At 39.6% G+C, this 23717-nt stretch overlaps 1 protein-coding gene across 1 annotated transcript; it reads left to right on the forward strand.

Annotated features, from left to right (window-relative positions):
- The first annotated feature begins 339 nt into the window (after positions 1-339).
- On the forward strand, positions 340-22005 carry mia2 (MIA SH3 domain ER export factor 2). Its single transcript, XM_059353251.1, has 28 exons — positions 340-572; positions 763-896; positions 2256-2342; positions 2643-6510; positions 6628-6870; positions 7098-7198; positions 11090-11221; positions 11384-11405; positions 11564-11652; positions 12022-12093; positions 12567-12677; positions 12825-12896; positions 12993-13097; positions 13318-13440; positions 14563-14751; positions 15477-15567; positions 15708-15775; positions 15866-15936; positions 16018-16119; positions 16238-16334; positions 16615-16682; positions 17665-17750; positions 17860-17973; positions 18439-18615; positions 19423-19581; positions 19781-19833; positions 19935-20121; positions 20709-22005. The coding sequence occupies exons 1-28, from the start codon at positions 452-454 to the stop codon at positions 20939-20941; spliced, it is 6975 nt and encodes a 2324-aa protein (XP_059209234.1). The 5' UTR covers positions 340-451; the 3' UTR covers positions 20942-22005.
- The last annotated feature ends 1712 nt before the right edge of the window (positions 22006-23717 follow it).

Genomic DNA, 23717 nt, shown 5'->3' on the forward strand with positions numbered 1-23717 from the left:
TTCATGACACATCCCATGTGACAAAGGCATCATTTTAACTACTTAACATACTGTTAGTTTCAAAATTGTACTTATGTACACGTGTTGTCATCTTTTTAAGATAGAGGCTGAAGTCCACAAAATGTCCATGATGAAGCTTGCCAAAACCACCCTCTGTCACCATGTTTGTTTGTTTACTTCACTGTGAAATGTCAGTTTTAGAATATACTGACTATACCCTTTTATATTAAAATAAAATAAAAACCTTTGGCCTGCCGCTCCTGGATGTTAATGATTATCCTCACGCTGGCCTTTTATCTTATCTCAGTTCTCTCATTTACTCTTGAGTCTTCATGACAGCAGCAGCTTAGAGGCAATGTCCACTTGCCAGCATAACTAGCGTGACTGGAGTTATTTTGGACTTATTATTATGGACATTTTCTCATGATACACTCCTGTTAAAGCAACAAGAATGGCTGTTTCGGGGGTTGGTAGAATCCTGTGGGCATCAGGAATAGTTTTCGTGATTTTACCTCACTTAAATCTGGGATTGTTGTCTGACTACAAGATCTGTGGAGACTCTGAGTGTGAAAGTAAGTTTTAAACTGATAATATAGCCTATAGCCTGATTGTATCCTATGATATACATTTATATGATCTACAATTTTCAGTTTTCTTTATAATAGTAATCTGTTTTTTTTTGTTTTACGCATCCATTTTCAATTTTAATATTGTGTGTGTGTGTGTGTGTGTGTGTGTGTGTGTGTGTGTGTGTGTGTGTAGGCCTGATGAGCAGGGTGCAGGCCATCAGGGACCACCACGGTAAGGACTGCCGTTTCCTGAGCTTCAGACAGGGAGACACTATCTTTGTTTACCACAAACTGACCGGAAAGAGGGAAGACCTCTGGGCAGGCAGTGTGAGTCTGATACGTCCCTCTGTTTGCCTTCTTCTCTCTTTAAAGCACAGTGTAATAATTAACCCATCCAATTCAAACAGTCTCTAATATCAGGTTAGTTGTTAAAGAGATTAGTCTTCATTATAATACAGATAGTTTTGGTTCTCAGTCAGCACTGATTGGCCAAGTCAAGGTAAACACAAACATCTGTGAGACAGTTTTCATTCATATAATGATACAATTATATACTATAACAAACAGAATGAGTGAATAATCCTAAACAATGATATAATAATGTGCTGACCAATAAAAGAAAAAAAGTGTCTTTTATTTTGGTAATAATTTTACTCATCCACTCTCTGTCGCTTTTCAGAGACATAACATTTAATTATCTACAAAAATAAATAAAAAATTGGTAAATTATGACCCATGTGACACCATATCTCACTATGATTTAACGTGATTTGACTAATGCTCCTAAATCTGCTACTGCTTAAGCACAGACTGAATCAATGTGACTATGTATACCTTCAGTTTTTAATGTTGTGGAGTGTTTTTAAACAAGGACTTTACAACTGAATGCATATGGAATGGGTTGTATATACTTTAGGTTGTTTTCAGTATAATGGAGTACAAGATTATAGCCTAGTTAAAGGGCCAGTTCACCCCAAAATGAAAAATACATATGTTTCTATCTATCTAGAAGTCTAGATTAGTCTAGATAGATGTTTTTGGTGAGATTGTGTTGATGTATGACTGCTGTCTGCCTCATGGTTACTCAAGATAATCCAGAGACCTTGTTGTGAGCATTTTCATGTCAGAAAATAGATCCATGTTTCATGAAACTGTTGACAACAAGGTTGGTGGATTATGCTCACTCACCAGACAATGATTTCTGGAGAGAAACATTGCTGTTGAGTTTTTAAACGTATATATTTTTTAGCACAACGAAGTCCAAGTGACATCAAATTACATTATATACAAGAAAACGCAGACATCTCTATGGCAAAACACTCTGCAACTCCCATCAAAACAATAGAGATTGATTAATTGCACATTAAAAGTGATTAATTACAGGTAAGAGGAAAAATATGTAGTTTATCTTTATCGGTGAACTGTTGCTTTAAATCTGACATGAAACCCCTTTGCATATAGTATGTCAGGATTTAAAAATAACAGAAATAAAAATCAACAAAAAGTATTTTTTTTTCTTCTGATACAGCTGATACAGACTCGAAAACAAAGACGAAAATCTTTAAAAGAATTTTGATCTCCATCGTATTCACTTCTTATCCTCTGCTCTGCTTCCTTCCATTCCTCCACATTGCTGCTGCGGCTTTACAGGACTGTGATTGATTTTCTGTTTCCTTTTGATTACAGATTGACAGAAAATTTGGTTATTTTCCAAAGGATGCAGTGCAAGAGGAGCAGGTTTATGCTACTGCAGAGGAAGTAGTGGACACACAGGTAAACAGGCTTTGATTTCAGTAGCTCTTCAAATTACAGGTAGATAAAGAGAAAAATACAGTTAACTGGTATTCTGTTATATGGTATAGTATTTAATACGATATTATTAGTTGTTAAATTTGTATTAAATAAAAGCCATAAAACCAATACAAAAATTAAATTTGCATAAATATATTCTTAACTGCAAATTAATTTTACTTGCATTTTGTTTCTAATTGTAGTATGGAAAGTTTTGCCCTGTTTGATTGCATAACAAAGACACAACAGTAACTCCACGCCTCATTTCCTCTCTTTATTCAGAAATCTGATTTCTTCTGTATGGATGAGTTTGGTTATCCCATTGACTCCAGTCATCTAGACAGTGAGGATGATGATGGTCATGATCAGAAAATCAAAAACCAGGAGTTAGAAGCGACTGAAAGCATCTCCTTCCATGATGACACAAATCCTGAAAGTCCTTCAAATACTGGAGATGTCTCGACAGAATCTCTAGTTCCAGCACAGGAAGCTGACGGGACATCAACAGAAGAGAACGAAGACAAAAATGTTGCGGGGACTTTGGAGGATACGCAGGAGACTGCTGCAACTCTAAACGAACAAGGTGGGTCTGCTCCCTCTTCCTGGCTCGGTTCTTCAATGACAGGATGGTTAAGTCTGTCTACAGAGGAAGAAGAGAAAAAAGATGAGGGAAAAGAGATGCAGAATCAAGCTTCTGTGGCTTCTTCAGTGACAGGATGGCTGGGGTTGGGAGGACAAGAACAACCTGATGATGCTGTGAAAAGTAGAGAAGAAGACACGGAAACTGCTGAGTCTCTCACTGCCACCATGACTGGGTGGCTCGGCTTTGGGGGCGAGAAAAAAACAGATCAAAATGAAGAAGGAGAAAACAACGAAGAACCAGCAGAGACATTCAGGAGTAGGAGAATGTCTTTAGACCTTGAGGGAAGCCAATTACATGAAGAGGAGAAGAAAGAGACAGGGACATTGGGTTGGCTAGGAAATGGACTGTCAAGCACATTAGGGTTTGGGATGACCAATGAGGAGTCAGGACACGAGACAACATCTGAAAAAGAGACCACAGAGACAATCCAGGAAGAGGAAGGCCAGCCAGCATCTGGTTCTTGGTTCGATGTGGGTTTCAGGGACATTATAGGCTTCAGGAAAGACAAGAGTGAAGATAATGAGAGTACAGGAAGTGGTTTTAAGGAGACAGAAGAGGACAAAAGTTCACAGAATGTGGATACCAGTCAGCCCCTACCTGCACTAACAGAGGAGGTAAGAAAAGAAACTGAAACAAAGATGGAAGAAACTCTAAAAGACCAAGACATCACAACATCAGAGATCAGAGTCAGTGCTGACAGTGATAATAATGATATAGGTACTTCAGATAGTAGCAAGGATGGTGAAGATTATGTTTCAGATTATCACAGGAAAGAGAAAAGCATTGAAGATAGGGAAACATCCGCAGAAATGGAGGATAATCAGATGGTCAAATCACTAGAAAGTGAGGGTGAGGATAATCAGAGAGAGGCAGGAGAAGAAGACATTAAAACAGAAAGTGACACTGATCGGGATTTCTTGACACAATCTGACATCGATTTAGGTCATGGCGTCCATGTGTCCATGAGACAATCTGTGGACGAGGTAGGGGACAAAACAGAGGATTTGGTTGATGAGGAGAGCAGAGGAGGAGAAGAATCCACAACTGGTGCTAGTAGTGATGATCGTGAAGGTGAAGGGAACAATGCAAGGACAGAAATATTCACGACTCAGACTCGTGATTCAGCAGAACAAGGTCAGATCAGTGGTGGTGGGGGGGAAGGTCAGTTTTTGTTGTCATCAGGCACAGCAGAGACTGAGACTGAGGAAGTGGAGGGGTCAAAAGAAGAGGACAAGCAGGGGGAGATAGAACAGGGAAAGGAAGAGGAGAAGGAGCACAAAGTGGATGAGATACAGGAAGAGGAGAAGGAGCACAAAGTGGATGAGATACAGGAAGAGGAGAAGGAGCACAAAGTGGATGAGATACAGGAAGAGGAGAAGCAACACAAAGTGGATGATATACAGGAAGAGGAGAAGCAGCAGAGAGTTGAGGAGGAAAAGCATGAAGAGGTAGAAGAAGGAAAGGAAGATGAGATGCAACAGGAAGTGAAGGAGATACAGGGAGAGGGGAATCAGGAGGAGGTAAAGTTAGATGAAAATATGAAACAGGAGGATTTGGAGGTGATAAAAGAAGTGAACAACCAGGAGACGAAGGGGGAAGAGCAAAAGCGAGGGGAGAAAGAAGAGGGAAAGGAAGAGGAAATGCAACAGGAAGTGAAGGAGATAGGGGAAGAAGGGAGTCAGGAGGAGGTAAAAAAGATAAAAGAGGAGAGAGAGCAGGAGATAAAAGAAGAGGACAACCAGGTGAAAAATGGGGAGTTAGAGGAAGAGGAGGAGCAGAGGGACGAGAAGGAGTTAAATGAAGAGGAGAATGAGTATGAGATGGAGAAGATGAAACAGGAACAATTAAAGGAAGAAGAGAAACAGGAGGAAGTGAAGGAGATAAAGAAGGAGGAGCAACACACCATCAAAGAGTTAAAAGAGGAAAAGGAGGAGGGGGTGAAAGATGTGGAAGCGGAAGGTGTAGAGGAACATGAGAAGAAAGACAGCAAAGGAAAGGTCGAGATAGAAAACAGTTTTCACTCTTTAGCTCAAACTGAGAAAGACATGGCCACACCAGAGTCAGAAAGCAACAAGAAAGAGACACAAGATGAGAACAGCTTGGAATCTGTGTCCTGTGAAATGTCCACACAGACTCGAACAAGACAGACAGAAAACCCACAAATGGAAGAAAAAAAGAAAGAGGAAGAAAAGGTCATAGATGAAACACAAGACAAGGAGGTTGAGGGGAAGCAGGAGACTGGGAATGTGGAGGGTGAGAGGAGGGACAAAGAGTTAGAGGGGAGCCTTGAATGTACAAATGAGTCTTGTCCTCAAGCTAGTGAAGACGGATTTGTGAGGGAGGGAAATGATTCTGTGAATAAACTGGGCTCAATAGATGAAGGGACAATGAAGATAGGAGAGCAAACATTTATAGCAAATGAGATGAGTGAGAAGCTACCAGTTAAGGAGGAGGAAGAAAGGGATGATGCTCAGGCAGATGAGGGAGGAGAAGAGCAGGGTGAGAAGGGAGAAGATGATCTGTTTTATTTAGGTGAAGGTGGCCAAGAGATGCTTCATGATCAACTTTTATTTGACCAGACAGCTGAGAAAAAAGATGATGGACTGTATTCCAGTGAGGCAAACAAAAATGAGCTTTCTGAAGACACTGAAACGAGCATCGACGGGATCTCTATGGAGCAAATAAACTCCAATCATAAGATAGACACAGAGGAGGACACTGAGATGAAAGAGAGGGAGATCAACATGAAAGATCATAAAACTGATGGTTCTAAATTCAGGACAGAGGAAGGATTGGAGGTTCCAGTTTCCTCCAGTGGCCCTGTCGAAACTGAGGGCATGACACCTGATAGTGAGAGTAAAGGGACAGCAGAGACAGGAAGCAGAGGAGCATTCGGCCTTTTTAAAAACGCCTTTAGCTTTTTCACCCAAACACCTGTCGCCGACACTGATGGAGCTGCGGAATCTGAGAACACAGATGAGACATCTGTGGCACAAGCCTCTCTCACACCTGAACAAGAACTGGATTCAACCACTGATTCTAGTCAGGATTACGTGCACACAGACCCTCCCACCACTGTGTCACAACAGCAGCTGCAGCCTTCCTTTACAGAGACACCATCTCCGTCGCCAACTCAGAACCAGTCTCATCCCACAGAAACAAAAACCCTCTCCAAGCATTACAAGAACCTCCTCGCCTATATGAGCGCAGATGAGACAACTGTCTTGAGTGAGCTGTTTGGGCGACACAAGCTGCAGTTTTTGGATTTCATTTTAGGTAGTTCAGAAACCATGACTGATGACCCCGATAGTGATGAATCCATATTGTTAGATATAGAAAGACTTCTGCATTATCACAGAGACACACTGGTAGCTCCTAGCATGAGGCTCCAGGACGCACCACAGGAGGATAAAGAAAAGACCAGAGCGCTCATCGCACTTCAAAAGCTAGAAATGCTGTTGGCCAGAGTGAGAGAGACTTTCAGCATGGGTAGCACAAACCATCAAGGTATTTTTTTCCCTACACGACCACAAAGATCACGCATTCATTAATTTTTTCAAATTTTGGTATGGGTTTGACTTGCAATGATTTCAATCAGTGCATGTTTTTCCCTGTTAAATGCAGCTGAGGCCAGCTGTGATGGTGAATCCTGTCCAACTCACAGCAAAGATGAGGAAGTGGAAGAGTGGAGTAAGATGAGAGATTCCTCTGTACGTCTGGATAACAAAGCTCCAAGAAATCAATGGACTCAGGTGGATAAAGAGAAAGATGGACGATTGAGTGGAGGGACAGGAAAAGAGAGGCAAACTGAGGATGAGAAGAAAGGAGAGGAGGGGAAAAGAAGTGAAGAGGGGTCTAGTCCTCAAGGTATGGGTGACTCAAGTATCCCTTAATCAAGAAGGATTTAAAGATGATTCAAAGATTTATTCAATGCTTCCCGGGCTACAGCATCCTCACTCCTGCAACACACAACTTTGAGCATTATGGCATGGCCACAACATTATTTTTGTTTTAATTCTATTAATATATCACTGTGACAAAGGTGGAAAGCTAAAAAGTTTTAATTTTCATTCTGTTTGTGAATCTTGTTCCAGGGGTAATGAAGACAATTCTGGACTTACTTCATCAGATCGCTGAAGACTCAACTACTCATGTTGATGCAGTGAGGGAGCTGCTCACATGGCTGACTGTACAGGTAAGAATTATCTGCACATTTAAATCCATGGAAACTGAATGAGGGCTAAAAGGACAAATTACCCTTGAATTAAAACTACATATATTCACTCTTACCTGTCATGCTATTTATCAAGAGTGTTTTGGTGTGAGTTACAGTGTTTTACATAGTGTAAGTAGAGATGTCTGCCTTCTTATTTTTTCATTTTTGGCTGAACTAACCTGTTAAATTATCACAACACAGTTTTCTTTGATCTGCATCATCTTCCAGGTTGTACCCAACACCGTTAAATGAATCTTGAGAGGGATGTAAGGGTAAAAATAATGATTTAAATTGTAACAGAAAATTACTTGACCACTGTTCTTAAACAATCTAAAACAAATACTTTTTCCTAAGTGAAAAGGGTCAACTGCAAACAAAACAAAAGTTAAATAAATCAAATGCTAATGAACATTTTTTTTAACCTTAAGAGCACAGTTAACTAGAAAAAAAGAGACTGAGGTCAAAACATGGTGCACATTATTTACTCAGAAAGTCTGCATAAACCAGTTGTCAGGTCGTGTTCTAGTTTTGCACAATTGACCAAAGGACCCTCAGACACACAGTCAGAGGTCCATACAACTGTTCTTTCAGTGTCAACATCCTGTGGAGTCTTGTCCTTTAAGACACTGAACTTGTGACATGCTGATCAGCCACTCATATTGGCCTCTTATACAGTCAGTCTATGCTTAGCCTGCTCCTCAGCTGTCAAACTGGCCTGGCTCCGTCATCACTCCCATTCCTCAGTGCTGCTGCTGGGTCTGTTACATACACTGAGCCAGCTGGCAGTCTTCCTGCTCTGCTGTAAATGCAAACTCTTTCAAATGTTTGAGGACTTGTGATTCTCTGGTTTCAAATGGATGAGAATGAGGCTAGTCCGGTGAGTATTTCTTTCTTAAACATGTAGCTGAGTCAAGTCTTCACCTATGTCCTACTTAGACCAGCTTGTTATTACCCTGCAGCCGTAACTCAACACAGGTGACACATGGTCGTAAGCTACTCGAGAAGCTGGCTTTTGTGTATAAACATTATGTGTTAAGGTTGAAATAATTGTGTTAGTTATTCGAGTGATACCTAAGACGACGACAAAAATTCTCCATTTAGTTTAGTGACACCTGTTTCTTTTGGTGTCACTTTAAAAGTGCTCCGATGTGCCAGTGTGGCATTTTACAATTGGTGACGTTGCGAGAGAACCATTTACACCGGCGGGGGTGTTAATATCTACACGAGCCCATAAGTGCTTAAATACGTATCTATATATTTATGAATTCTTCAATATCCATCTCAATTTAGTTTTAATAACCTATGCAGCAATAAAAAAAAGTAGTAGAGTCTTGACGAGGAGTTTGTAGAGAGTATTCAGTAATCCGCCACCCCCTACGACGTGCAAAGTGACGTGGTCCACTCTTGAGAGCGTCAGTGTTGTGAATAGGATGTGAAACCGCCGCTAGCCCGGTTCAGGGACGTAGTTTCTCTTCCTAATTTCGGCGTTTAAATGACATATATCATTAAATTAATTACCAAATGATATAATTCGGAAATGGCGGAACCGACGGCGAACGACCTGTTGGCCAACAAGGCGGCGGAGTTTCAGACGACGGCAGAGGCTTACTACAGTATCGCCGTGGAGAAAGTGAAGGATGTACGTTATGTGGCAGGTTTCGTTAGCATTTTATAACTAGCCATCACAGCTGACATAACGTAACGGGTTGTCAAGCTGTCAAAAACAGCTCAGTGATATTGCTGAGCACATCTTTTCATTTTGTACAGCTCGTGTTAGACAGTATGCGTGTCGCACCAATTCTGTGAACCAGCTGTCAACACTACATTGAGATTTTAGGTTGCGTTTTTAGACGTTGTTTTAGACGTGTTTGTTATTCTTCACAGAGTAAGCTAGTATTAGTTAGCCAGCTAATTGGTAGTCACGTTAGTAATCAGGGGCCGGATTCACAAAAGTGTTCTTAAGATAAAAAAATAGGATGTTCCTAAGAATGTTCTTAAATGCTATTCACCATTTTTTTTCTGAAGAATTGTCGCATGTCTTAGGAACTTCTTAGTTTTCTCACTTAGGAGGTTCTTAGATTTTTAACTTAAGATCACTTGCATGGTTTCAGTAACTTGGCCTACTTAAATAATATGTTCATAGTGATTAATTAAGTAGCCCCAGTATCAAATACAACAATTGCCTCCGTGATTTACTAAAAGTACATTGTAGTGTAATCTAGGGATAGGTCTACATGTCACACAGACTGAAAGGACATTTCAATTAACTGCCAAAATAAGCTTTACGTGATACATTCATAAAAAAACTACCCTGACCAACTTCAATGAACAAAATGTGTTAACACATTGTCTGAGGCTAAAATAAATATTAAAGAAATCAAATGAATGTCATACAAATGGGTTCAAGTAAATACAAATCAAGACTTATCTTTTCACTGTAGCTGTTTTAAGAATGGTGAGGGCTTCTCTTAAAGTTGCGAAGAAATTTGAGAAGGAGTCTAAGAACTTTGTTTTCAAGAATCTCATTTGTTCTCAAGTTCTATCTTAGGAAAAAAAATAAGAAGAAAGTTAAGAAAACAACTAAAGAAAACATAAGAATTTCTTCATGAATACCAAATCTTCTTACATTTTGTCTTAAGAGCAAAGTTAAGAAAAAAGTGGCACTTAAGAGGCATTTTATTCTTAAGAATGCTTTGTGAATCCAGCCCCAGGTGTCACTGCTTTCCAGCTGTTTATTCTTTTAGCTAAACTATTGCATGTGCTTTTTCAAATTTCATTTCGTTTCTTTTATAAACTGTTAAGCCTCAGTAGTCAAGGCTAACTGTGTGCAATACCTCATTCATAAAATATTAATTAATTGGACAATTGAAAAATCAGAATCGGAATCTTCTTTATTGGCCAAGTATTTGATTCCAGTTTTACAATGCTCTCAGAGGTACTTCAATAGAAAAAAGACAAACCGTTTAACACATAATAAACTGAGCAATGCGTTAAAGAAAAGGTACACAAACAAACAAAGAAAAATGTGCATGCTGAAAGTGACGGAATAAACAATAAATGCAGGTTGTGCAGGATTTATCCAGTGTATTCATTTGAGATCATCTGTTTGGATCACTGTTTATCAGGATGACAGCCTGGGGGAAAAACTGGTCTTGTGTAGTTTTTAAAAATTAAATAAGCCAGATGTCTCCTTCTGCGCCAAATCTGTACCATCTTTCAGGTTTCTGCCTAACACAATCAAATGCATCTTACAGAGACAGCGTAAGTGTTTGAGAGGGATATAAAGGTGATTTTTTTTTAAAACAGAAAATGACTTTAGCACTATTCTTAAACAAAATTAAAATACTTTTTTCAAAGTTAGAAGGGTCAACTGTAAACAGAACACATATTTCATTCCTCTCTAACAGCATTTTTAACTACATATAATAACTGAGGTCAAAGCATGGTGCACTTTTTTTTGCCTAAACCAGTTTTGTTTGACCTCTGAGACACCGTCAGAGGTACATACAGCTGTTCTTTCAGTGTCAACATCTTGTGGAGTCTTGTTCTTTTAATACTGTTCTTTTAAGACGTATAACCCTACTTACTGAATCAACAGCTGTTTTTTGGGTCTCTGACTTGCCCGGCTGCATTAAACCATCTTCTTTGCAATCACCACAATTGATTAGAACTCGTTTTGCAGGGTCATGCACTAAGCAGCTGATCCTTTTGTCCACAATAGTTATTCCATTGTGTACAGTGTACATTGTGTGCTGGGTTTAATGGAGTAAACCAAATGCTGTTCCCAGACTGATAAGGATCACACAACTCTTTTTAAAGAGTTCATTAAAACCAACTCCTAAAATAAACAGGTCTCTCCTCTTCATTCAGGTTGTGTCGTCACTGCCAGATGACATCAGACCTGGGCCAGACCTGTACGGGGTGCCATGGGAACCAGTCATCGTCTCTAGTCTAGTGGGGCTGGTGACAGTGTTGTTGTTCACATGTAGATGCTACAGCTCTGTGAGTACAAAACCATGTATATTCACATCATCAACACAAAGATTTGAAGCAGTATATGAGTATGGAGTGGAACTTAAACACAGCCTTAAAAAGACTACATCTGTCAATTGATTAATCCCTTCATTACCTGACCATCATTGTTTTCTAATTGTTTCTTTACAGGTCAAAAGCAGAATGTATCGAAGTAAGTTTTCATTACCTATTCCATCATTTTTTATGACTTGACAGAAATAATATTGTCACTGTCACTTCAGCTGTCTCTGACCACTGTAGGCAGAAACATGTTAGAAATAACTTAATAATTAGAATGTGTTTATAAGGTTTTTAATCCCTGTTTTTCAGGTAAGGAGCGGTGGATGGCTGAGCAGGTTACACAGCTCCTGGATGAGAAGTGTAAAGTCCTTGAGACTCTCAGCAAATGTCAACAAGAGGTGGGTACCGGAGCCTGTCTGACACACAACATTGTGGGCCAAATTCATCTAATATGTTTTGATTTCCTTGGTGTGAAAAACATCTTAATTAGAAGATACAGTGTTTTATGCATATTCTCTAAGGTGGGATCAATTAGCACAAATTGTCTCTCATTGCAAAGTCATTGCACACAATTATGAACAAGTTCAAATGCTAATTCAAATTCAAAATTACTTTATTTATCCCAAGGGGATATTCAGTTTGTCTGTTAGCTCTGTTAGAATTAAACAGCCTGATGGCTGTTGGAGCAAAGGATCTTTTGTAGAATGTATTTCTGAGTCTAATCCATATTTACCCAGATTAATTTCCTTATTATGTTTCAATTGCAGCATGATGACCTGGAGAGCTCACTGAGGGACAGTGGTGTTTTGGCCCAAACTCAAAAGACAGAACAGCTGGAGGTAAGACAGAGAGAATAAAGAATTAAAGGGACATTAACAACTGCTTCTTCGTAACCAAAACCACAGTGCTACAACTACAGTCATCTATGTACTGTTTTGCTAAAAATCTTTCTATTTTCATAAGATGTAACTTCAGTGATATATACATACTTTAGTCTTTGGTATGTTTGGAATAGGTCCTGGACGTTATTATATTGAGAAACATTCTCAAAATAACGAGTTAGTATTTCTAAATACTGAGAGACTTGATCAAAAGCTCACTTTGAAGCTCTATGAAGCTGCAGAATCAGCTCATAAGTTGGTCTAAAAATACCAACTATATCTACTTTATGGTGAATATTTCAAAAACTAAAGTGCCCACCAAATTTGGGAAAATTATGTATCACTTACTGGTTGTGTGATGTGACTTTTCATTTTCACTCGCTCACTCTTTAGCCATCACTTGAACATATGTTGTTTTCCTGCTCCTCCAGGTCAAAGCCAGACAGTTGGGTCATGCTAAAAGAGAACTAGAGAGGGATCTGGAACAACTGAAGGATCAACTGGACCAGCAGAGAGAGCACAGAACAGAGCAAGAAAGGAGGGTAGGAGCGCAGCACACACACTGCTATCAATAAACCAGACTGTAACATCTACAATTATTATTCAAGAATGACGTTTGAATAGGAACAGGAAACCACTGTATTGGATTGAATCTCATAGAGTGGATTCATTTTTGGTTAACCTTCCAGATAGCAGCGCTTGAAGAGAGCATGAAAACTACAGAAGAAGAAACCAAAGACCTCCAATCACAGGAAGAGCAGGTACTGTTATCTAACCTCTTTGCTCCTTCATCTTTTCCTCCTCTGCTCTGTCCGGTAGTGTTTCATATTTCATTGTTGCTTCCTGTTTGTCTCTAGGCACAAACCAGTCTGAAAGTGTACAATATGAACAGCGACAGACTACAGAGGAATCTGGAAACAGCTGGAGAGGAGAACACACTGCTACAGGAGAGTAATGCTCAGGTAGGAGGTGTCAACACACATGAACACACAGTTACAGAGTTACAGTTCAGTTACTGTGCCTGCTAGCAAGTGATGGGGTTGTGCTTCTGCAAGGAGTGTTTAAAAGTATTACTTAGCCCATTTGTTTTTGAAAAATCTAATCCTTTGTTGGCATATTTTGTATCTTTGTCCTCCCTTTCTGGCTCTATCTCCCACGTCTTCCCTCTCTTTTGCTCTGCAGCTGAGGCAGCAGGTGGAGGGATGGGCAGAAAGAGTGAGTGAGTTGGAGGCTGAGATGAGCAGGTATGAGGCCGCCCACAGCGGGATGCTGCAGGATGTGGCCAACAAGGATGAGCGTATAATGGTATGGTTGGTTCTGGCATTAATTACAGTATATTGTGACTAGTTACTGCTGTAGCTAAAGACTGTAGGACTGAAATTAACTGTTCAAAGTTTAAACCTGGTATTTCTGCACACTTGAGACAATATTGTACTTTTTGTAGAATTAGATTCCAGCTGTGGCTGCGTGGAATTGTTTCTGACTTGTGTGATCCAGACATTTCCAATAACTTTTTTGTTGTCATTGTAAGGTCAAAAAAATCAAAAATGTTTTGAAAAAAGATTGATGTAATCATTTCCTAAATTCACAACATGTTTTTATCCAATCCAATCCACTTTATTTATATAGCAGGAGTTTTAGCAAAAACAAGGTTTCCAAAGTGCTACACTAAAAGATAAAAACAATCAATAGATAACACAATAAGAGCACAATAAAAAAGATGAAGTAGACAATAGAACGATAAAATACAATAGAATAAAATAAATAAAATGCACTGACCGCACATTTTTTTGGCATGTACACATAAAATCAACACTCTACAAGCCAAATAGAATAGGTAGGTTTAAGAAGAAATTTTAAATTAGATAGTGAGGAGATCTGTCTAATGTGCAGTGGCAAAACGTCCCAAAGTTTTAGGGCTGCAATGGAAAACGCTCGATCCCCTCTGAGCTTAAGCCTAGCTCTTGGCACTACCAAGATATTCTGATTAAATCTATATTTGTTGTTGTTTAGCCTTACAAAAACAACATCTTCAGTGCAGTCAAAACCAATATGTCTCTAACACTAATATTATTAGATTATTTTTATGACCCTATTGGATTACTCTGCCTCTACCATATATTTATATTGAGGAAACTGACGATTTCTATTCATTTAATGAGTTGATTTAATTAAAAAAAAGGAGAGGTCATAACAAACTTCATTTGAAAACATCAATAGAAGCTTCGAATGTAAAAAAAAAAGAAAAAAAAAAAAAAAGAAAAGACATAATAAACAGGGGTTCACCCAATAGAAATATTTCAAGAGCTACTCCAGAAGAAGAATGCTAACTGATGTAAAAGAAACTGACAATGTTAATATTTTCAGTTATACTACTTTCTGTTGTTAGAAATGAGTTTGATCCCAACTATGTGTTTATGCCTCCAGTCCTTGACAGATCGGCTGCTGAGGATGAAAGGTTGGGATTCAGACCTGGAGGAAGAGGAAGGTGAGGGAGAAGGAGAGAAGGAAACGTCCAATGGTACGTCAGGAAGAGGAGAGGAGAACGGAAGAGGAGACATTATGGACACACAAGGCCATCTCCAAAAAGTCCAGAAACTTATCTATGCTGCTAAGGTATTTCACTAAAATGGACATGAGTCCACAGAGATAATGGAATTGAAATGTTTGGAAATTCTCTGTAGAACTAAAAACAGAGTGTGCTCCAATAATTCAGTCAACCTCTGATCATTATCAGCAGATCTTTAAATAGTAAATAGTTGATCGGTGGTCTCTGTAGAGGCCAAACAGAAAGCTGATCTGATGAAACAAAACACACGAAACATTTCTTCACACACTGCTAAAATCGCTTTCCAGACCTAAAACACCAGCAGCTCTATCTGCAAACTGCATGGTGTGTTGTAAAGAAATTAATATAGATGAATGAATAGATGAAATATTGACGCCATTCTGCAAATCAAAATTGAACACTGATATATTGTTTTTATTTCTAATATAGTTAACTTAATTTGTTAACTTGTTACATATAATAATGATCTAATGATGAATGATATTATTTTCTTCATTTTATTTGTTTTGGATATTTACTTTTATTCCCTTCTTTTGTTTATCTCCAGCACTTCAATTTGGCAAATAATGTCAATGAATAAATAATACTACATGACAAATAGGCTTAAAATAGAATCTGTGATTACTATCCGCCAAAATGGCTTCCAGTGATCATTGATCGGCCCAAAAAATCCTGATTGGAGCACCCTTACTAAAAAAATCATCCATATTAAACATCCCTGTAAACTTTACTGAATGCCTACTTATATGTTGTTTTTGTATTTGTGTATTAGCTGAATGCAGACCTCAAAGCAGTAGATGAAGACAAGGACAGGTTATTTGCCAAACTGAACGATGAAGTCAAAGCTAAAGACGACCTGCAAGGTGAGTCAACTGCACACTGATGTCTGTTTTACCAAGGTTGTCATAAAGTTGTCTGACACAGAACAAATGATATATAATAATGTATATGTGCTGTGCAGCATATAAACATCTGAGTGTGTGTTTTTGTTCTTCCCCTCTAGTGGGCATTAAGGAGCTGGAAAAAGAGAAATTATTTCTGCAGTCAGACACTGAAAGTTATTCAGATCAGGTAGCTGCCCTCTATTATGTTTCGATATTCTTAATACCACATTCCACATTAATTTACTTTTTAAATCATTTCTCTTTTTCATGTGTTTAGGTCCAAAGATTACAACAGAAACTCCAGATTATGACAGAAATGTACCAGGAGAATGAGCTCAAGCTACACAGGTACAGACACAAGAGTAAATGTAAAGAGAAGTAGGAAGAGCAAATGGAAACTAGAGTGTTAATGAATGCATGTGTTAACAGGCTGCTGACAGTGGAGGAGAAGGAGCGCATGCAGAAAGAAGAGAAGTTAAGCAAAGCAGACAAAAACATTGCGTTGGCCATGGAAGAACTCTGCAACTACAGGTAGCTACTCCCACAAAGTACCAAACTCACTGACAGTATGTAATATACAGGGAATATGTGTGAGCCTCCCATGCACAGACACACCTGTAGTCTCACCTGTACTTCACTTTTTCTTCAGGCAACGAGCGGGAGAGATGGAGGAAGAGCTGGACAAAACCAAACAGTCTTACCAGACTCAAATATCAGCACATGAGAAGAAAGCTCACAATAATTGGGTTAGTAAAACACCTCAAACACATGAGAGCAAAGCAATATTGAGATTATTATCTATATATATATTTTAATATTTTAAAGCCATTTCTTTGGTTTAAGTGTGGCTGTGTGTCATTTTCCTATGTAAGATCTGGAACTGAACCATGGATGTTCTGTGTGCTGTATTTAAATGACCTATCTCAGTGGGGTTTTCAAGTGCTCTGATCTTCACTGTATATGTATGTATGTTGAGTTAGAGTACACATGTCATGTCATGTTACTGATCTTGACTTGATTTTACAGCTGGCAGCCCGAGCAGCAGACAGAGAGCTAGCAGACATCAGGAGAGAGAACGCCCTCCTCAGACAGAAGTAAGCAAACAGTAACTTAAGTGGGGCTAACACAGGGTTTAGACACACTCACAAATTGTCTATTCACAGCATATTTTATTTAGGGAAGCACTGAGCCGACTTTCAGTCCCGACAGTGATACTCGTACCTGGGCTTTGGGTATCAGTCAAGAGTACCAATTAGATACAAGTGTTTCATTTATAAACTGTAGCTATCTGAGACTACTACCACCCAACTCAACAACACTATTCAAGTGTAAACCATTTAAATGCAGCAATAAATTGGTCAAATTTAAGTAGGAATTAAACATTCTAGGATAAAACTATAGCACTGCATAAAATAATAACTTAATGATTGGTTGAGCTTGTAGATTTCTTCTGCATCATGCTTCTGGGGGTGCATGGTTGTGTTACCAGTTCCTACCAGAGCAGGGGCGTCCCTCTCTACCTTTAAAAAAAGAGAGTACCTTCTCTCTTAGCACCACACGACAATTCTACTCTTTAAAGAATCGTCTCTTAGCACTTATTGCTGCACTAACGGCTCTTATCACACTATAGCTTGATTATTTCCCTTTTTCTGTAAGTCGCTTTGGATAAAAGCGTCTGCTAAATGACTAAATGTAAATGACTAAATGTCATATTTTGCAGTGCCACCCCTTTGCAGATATTACAAGTAGCTGTAGAACTTGTTGGCGCAGCAAGCGCGAAATGCCTCCAAACAGCTGACAAGTTTGTTTTTAGCTCCACCGGCTACGTGGTCTACGCATGATGTAGCGCACACACATGCAATCAGACTTACACATAGAATTAATTTGAATAAATCGGCCCCATTGGTGCATCAGTCATTTTGTTTGTGGCACATGAAATCAACTGTGGTGCAATAAAAATAAAAAGATAGGATTCTGGATTTCAATAAACTGTTTCATTTGCTGTTCTACACAGTGATCATGACATAGTCAGGTCCAGAAAAATGTTTGTCATGCATTATGTATGTTTGTTTACAGGCTGACAGACACGCAGTTCAAACTTGACGCCCTCGACAAAGATCCCTATGCCCTGAACAGCCTGGCCAGACCACTGCCTTTCAGAGGTAAGCACTCCTTTCTAAACCAAAACATGAATTATTGAGCTTCCATCATATCCTGTGGCAAATAGGCAGTAGGCCACAGATTTCTCACCAAACTGCCCTTCACTTTCAGCTGAAAGGTCCCCATATGGTCCATCTCCTCTGGGTCGACCTGCATCTGAAACCAGAGCTTTTCTGTCTCCTCCTACATTAATGGATGGACCACCTGCAAGACTGTCTCCTAGAGGTATGCACACACAGGAAGACACAATCCACAGAAGGCATGTTAAAGGAAACACTCTGACTCACTTTGCTAATTGAAATTAAAACACATCATCTTACTTTACATATATAGAACATTTGCTTATTCAGTCCAATAATCATCACAGTAAACACAGCATTTTTGAGATGACCATCTGGCTGTAGCATGTTCGACTGTAGATGTGTAGTAGCATGGTCTGTATGCTAGCATGCTGTTAGCACACTGGAATGATACTGGGAAACTTAGAGCACATCATTTTGATTAACAGGACACTTTCTTTTTGTCTCTCTTACATTCATTCTGGCCTAATTTGTTTGATATTTTTCTGCGACCGATTGGTTCTTCCATTCCCTCTTTCCCTCTCTCTCTCTTTTTCTCTCACGCTCGACAACATCTCTCCTTTTCTCCCTCTTTTCCCTCGTGCTGTCTCTTTCCTGTGGTCCTTTTCAGTGCCTCGTGGTCCAGTGGAGTCCCCAGGTGGCCAAGGAGAGATAGAGCGGAGTGGAGGTCCCCATTCAGACAGCGGCTCAATCTCTCCAACATGGGAGAGAGATCGCAGGGGCCCGCCACCAGGACCCCCTGGGCCAACAGGGCCCCTCGGACCTCCGGGGCCCCTCGGACCTCCAGGTGTGTGTGAGAGAGAGAGACAAAAAGAAGGAATCAGTAATGTCTGGTGGGTCAACCTGTATTATTAGGCCTGGTGATGCGCAGACAACCTGCCCAGCCCTGACCTACCTTGGAATATTGAGATTACAATTTAATTCACATTCAACAGAAATTATACTAATTAAAAATATTAAAAATTAGTTTTCTTAGTTTGCCACAAGACCTAGCAGGTAAGTGTTCAAGATGATTTCCCAGCATTTTCCCCTTGATGATGGTACAACAATAAAAGTCAGGATGAACCTTCAGACTGCAAAAAAACCCATTTCTTTTATGTTTCCTATTTGCATGTGGCTCCACTGGATATCTGCTGCATCATTAAACATTCATTCTGGTCATTATTGCATAATTTAGACAGATTGAAAAACTGAAAACCTGAGTTTGTGTGGCACCATGTGCACCATGACTTTCATGTCTAAAAAAGCAGTACTTCACAGGTGTAGCTTATAACATCACTTGAAAAGGTATTCAGTCATGGTTAAGGTTATAAGTTGCACATGTGTTTAGCAAGACAGCAACCAAATACATGTTGTGTGCATGTGCATGCTGAATGCATCTTGATAGAGCATGTGTAATGTGTTTAAAGCATTTTGAGTTTTGATGCTGGAACTCTGCTGTCTATGAAGCTCTGTGATCAAAGTGTTTATATTAGATCATTAATGACCTGATCCTGAGAGGGAAAACATCAACATGTCACAGTACATCTGTTTAATTTGTTTCAAGCTTTAGAAAGAGGCATTGATATTATATTTCACTGTGTCTGTTTATCAGGTTATATGTTCCCAGAACCAGGAGGTCCGATGTACAGGAGACCTCCTCCTCCTCCAGGAGCTCTGGGCCTTTTGCCTCCTCCTGGCTCTCTCCCACCCGGCCCTCTCCATCCTAGGGGTCTCCCCCCGGGACCCCTTCCTCACCCTGCAAACATGCCAGGTGAGTCACATGAGCAATCTATTCAGCTGCCTGTCGTTTCCTGTATTCACATCTTTACTGACTTTCTACATTTGACTCTTTTGAACATCTGAAAAAGGAGAACTTGCATGTGCAAATATGGAAATGAAAGAGCAGAACCTGTAGACAAAAACACACACGAACAATCTAACTCTTGATTGATAATTTCTTCTATGTGCAGATGGCTCTTTCAGAGAAAACAGCCATGGGCCCGGTGAACAGGATCATAGAGAGGTAATAGATGTACAGTTTTTGTGTGTATACGTGTGTGTTTGAGAGCTATGTAGTTTGAGTGTGTGTTTATATCTGGAACCTTTCTGTACCTATGTCACCAGTCTGGTCCTGGTGATCGAAGGACTCCCCCTGAAGCTGATCCAAGGATGGGGGGTGCACCCCCCCCTGGACCCCCGATGGGTCCAATGAACCCCATGGACGGTCCCTTTCCTCGCAGAGCCCCCTATGGTCCACCACCTCCTGATTACTTCCCTCCCAGGGGTCCTGGGGGCCCTCCCATGAGGCCTAGTAAGTGGGAACAGCTATCCTCCCAACCTTTTAGTACCATATATCTCTAACAGTGCTTCACACCTGTAGTTTTGGTCCAAACCAAAGGTTTAGCTCTGGTTCAGTCTTCAGTCTCTAATTCTGGTAACTGAACAAAGTTTATGCAGCACAAACAAAATAATTGATTTTAAACATTATTATTAATATAAGACTTAGTGTCCATAATGGGCCAGCAGAGCATGAATACTTTATATAAATGCCCTTATACAGATCATTTTCACTGCATCATGCTCCCTGAACAGATTTGTCAATCAGCAGATTGATTTATTGTTAGTTTAGAGTTTGAAATCATGCTTAAAATCACATAACTACTGTTACTGTTGTTTTCTTTCACACTACAAACACATTGCACCAGAGGGAGCAGCTCAAGACAAAATTTGGTTGTTTGGGCAAAAGGTTTTGATTAACAGCTTTCACATGATCCCAAACATAACTGTATTAACCAGGCAATATCACCAGGGTTTGATGTAACAAACCAAACCGGTGTGAAAGCACCATTAATATCAGAGTGAACCTAACGCTTCTCTTCTCACTTCCTGTCTCTCCAGTGTGGGCCCCTCCACCTCCAGGCATGATGTTCCCTCCTCGTTTCCCTCCCGGTGGAGCTCCTCTTCCTCCCGCTCCTCATCCTCACTACGCTCCCCCCATGCGGCCCCCTCTACCCGACAGCCACCCACATCCTTCCCTGGGTCCTCCCCTCCCTCCTCAGCAGTCCCTCCCCTCCCCTCCTCACAGCCAGTCGCCGGAGGAGCACACAGTCTCACCTGAGGATGCCATTTGAGCCTCATCATGTTTTCCACTTGAAATGACGTGTTTCTGGTTAAAATTAAACTCAGCGGGAAATGGATAGCTTGACAGGTCGCTATTTTCTGTCATTCTTTTCCTTAACATCTACATATTAACCAGGAGGATGTGTTAATGAAGGGTGTTCACCAAAGGGGAAACCTTCAGCCCACTTTGTTGCTGTCTGCTTCTGCTCCGTCTTTCTGCTCTGTTCTCATCCTTTCTTGCCTTTTTTTCTTTCTCTTACTCTACCCTATCATCATCCAGCTCCAGTCCCCGTGAAGTAGTTGTTGTGGAGGCACAGTGATGGAGGTTATGTTCTGTTGTGTAATTTCACAGGCAGCTTAATCTGTACGTGTGTGGGAATGTTGCCATGAGAGCCACAAACAGTAGCTTGTTTGCTTGACAGGAAGGTTTTTAATGGCACTTAGGTTGGAATGTGTGCATGTAGAAATGTTTTATTTTGCAGAGAATGGATTGTTTACGTATAGCATCAGTCAGCAATATGTCCCAATGGCACACAAAATCAGAAATTTAAATGCTTTGAAGGCCTATAACATATTTTAATATACCAACTCTCTTCCCCTTGTCAGAATTTATAAATTTAGCCATTTAGCATTTGTGCTGTTGACCTGAAAATCGACGACACTTCAAAATCAAATTACATCAGGTTTGGTTTTGACTGAAATCACCTGATCTTAAATTATTATTATTATTATTCCCCAGAGGTAAAATGAGATAGTTTCTTAAAATATCATTAAAGTGCAAAACTGAATTATTTCACTGGCTTCTCTGTGGGATTTTGCCTTCATCAACAAAGCAGCAGTGGAGAAGCGATGCTATTAATTATGTTACAGTGACTTGCATGTGGCCTAAGTTTGAAATAAGTGGCTGGCAGTAGCCGCTTGTATTTTGTGGAAGTAAGCTGTGATTCATCGTGTCGGTCGCACAGCGGAGTTCAAGGGACTGACTGGAAGAGAGGCTTCACAGCCAAAAAGATGACACCCATGTGAATTTTGTAAAAAGTGATTATTAATAGATAAATAAAGATGGTCAAATTGTTGATGTCTCCACATTTCGCTTGTGTATTGATGTTCAATTTGTTTATCATCAGGACCCATGTGGGGAAAACAAAATCTGGTAACGGACCAAAGTTTATGCAGCACTTTAATGCGTAGATGTGTATATTTCTGTTCTTTGGTGTCACAAAGAGCTCACAACAAAATAACAGATTTTAAGTATTACAGAGGACTGAAATGTAATGGAAGTCAGGTTTAGTCAGTTATCAGTTTTATGTCTCATACGGTGTTGCAAATTTTTGGGGGTTGATACCATACTGTACAGGTGCATCGCAATAAATTAGAATATCATGGAAAAATCAATTTCCAGTAGTTCAAGTCAAACGGCTAAATATGGACATACTTTTCAGAGGCCAACATTTCCATATTAAACATTCTTTTTTAAATTGGTCTTCTGTAAAAAAAAATTTGAGACACTGAATTTTAGGTCTTCATCAAATGTAAGCCATGATCATAATTAGAAGAAATTAAATTAAGACATGAAATGTTTCATTGTGTTTGATGTATCTATATAATGTGTTATTTCCACTTTTTGAATTGAATTACAGACATAAAACAAACTTTTCTATGATATTCTAATTTATTGAGATGCTCTTGTATGTCACATAGATTTGGTGTGAAATTTAAATTTTGCCTGCTGGAAAATTGATTAAAATGGTTGAAAAGCCTTCCAAGTTCATTCGTTATACCCAAGTTATGCAATTCCAACACTGTTTAGGGACCCGAGTATGCAGAAATACTCAAATACAATAGGCAAAAATAACATTTTTACTGTATGAAAAATAAAAACCAGCCTGGTTTTTGCCTGAAACTGCATGGGATTACCATTAAGTGGGCATGCCTTTAAAAAGGAGACTTCTGGTTCTCCACACAATCCATTTTCTACGTGAGTTTTTCCCTAGCTAAAATGTAGCCTTACTTTGGAGCATTATTTTACCCTCTTCCTGTTCTATAAGATATGATGATACAATTAGTAACAATAGATTTCTTTGCACTTCTAGTGTCATATGCTACCGTTGTTGTCCATGTACAGTAACCTTAGGACTGAGTCTGCTCCAGCCTCAGAGGAGCCAGGAGCACTGGGGCTCACACGTTTAAGTAAGGATTAAGTAAGATCAATGGTAATTTTATGAATAGTTCTACTTAAGTCCTGTCATACCTAAGCAGCTATGGCCTCTTTCTGCATCAGCCACTACATATTTCTCACAAGATAGTTTTAGAACCTGTAAAACAGTTATGGAAAGCTGTTAAATATAACATTAGTGAGGTTTTCACTTGCACCACGGTCTGGCAGCACTTTAACAGCAGTGTTAACCATTACTCTGCTTACTTACCCTTTGTCAAATCAAAATCAAATCTATCAAAATTACTTTATTTATCCCAGAGGGGAAATTCAGTTAGTCTGTTAACTCTTCTGTAAATTATTGAAGAATTAGACAGCCTAATGCATGTAGGAGCGAAGGATCTTTTAAATCTCCCCTTCCTTGAACGTGGAGAGAGGGGCCATCCACTGCTGTTTTTCTGGTCCATAAAGGTGTTGTGTAGCGGATGATCCTGGTAGTGGCTCCATTTCAATGAAAAAAGGTCTTCTCTTGAATAAATTCTTCTCTCCACAGAAGTATCCATCAAAAACACGACAAAAAATATGACAAAAAATACATTAAAAATCAGTAAAACCAGAGAGCTAGCAGACTT

This window comes from Centropristis striata, chromosome 16, assembly GCF_030273125.1.
Source record: "Centropristis striata isolate RG_2023a ecotype Rhode Island chromosome 16, C.striata_1.0, whole genome shotgun sequence".
In the NCBI taxonomy this organism is placed as follows: domain Eukaryota; kingdom Metazoa; phylum Chordata; class Actinopteri; order Perciformes; family Serranidae; genus Centropristis; species Centropristis striata.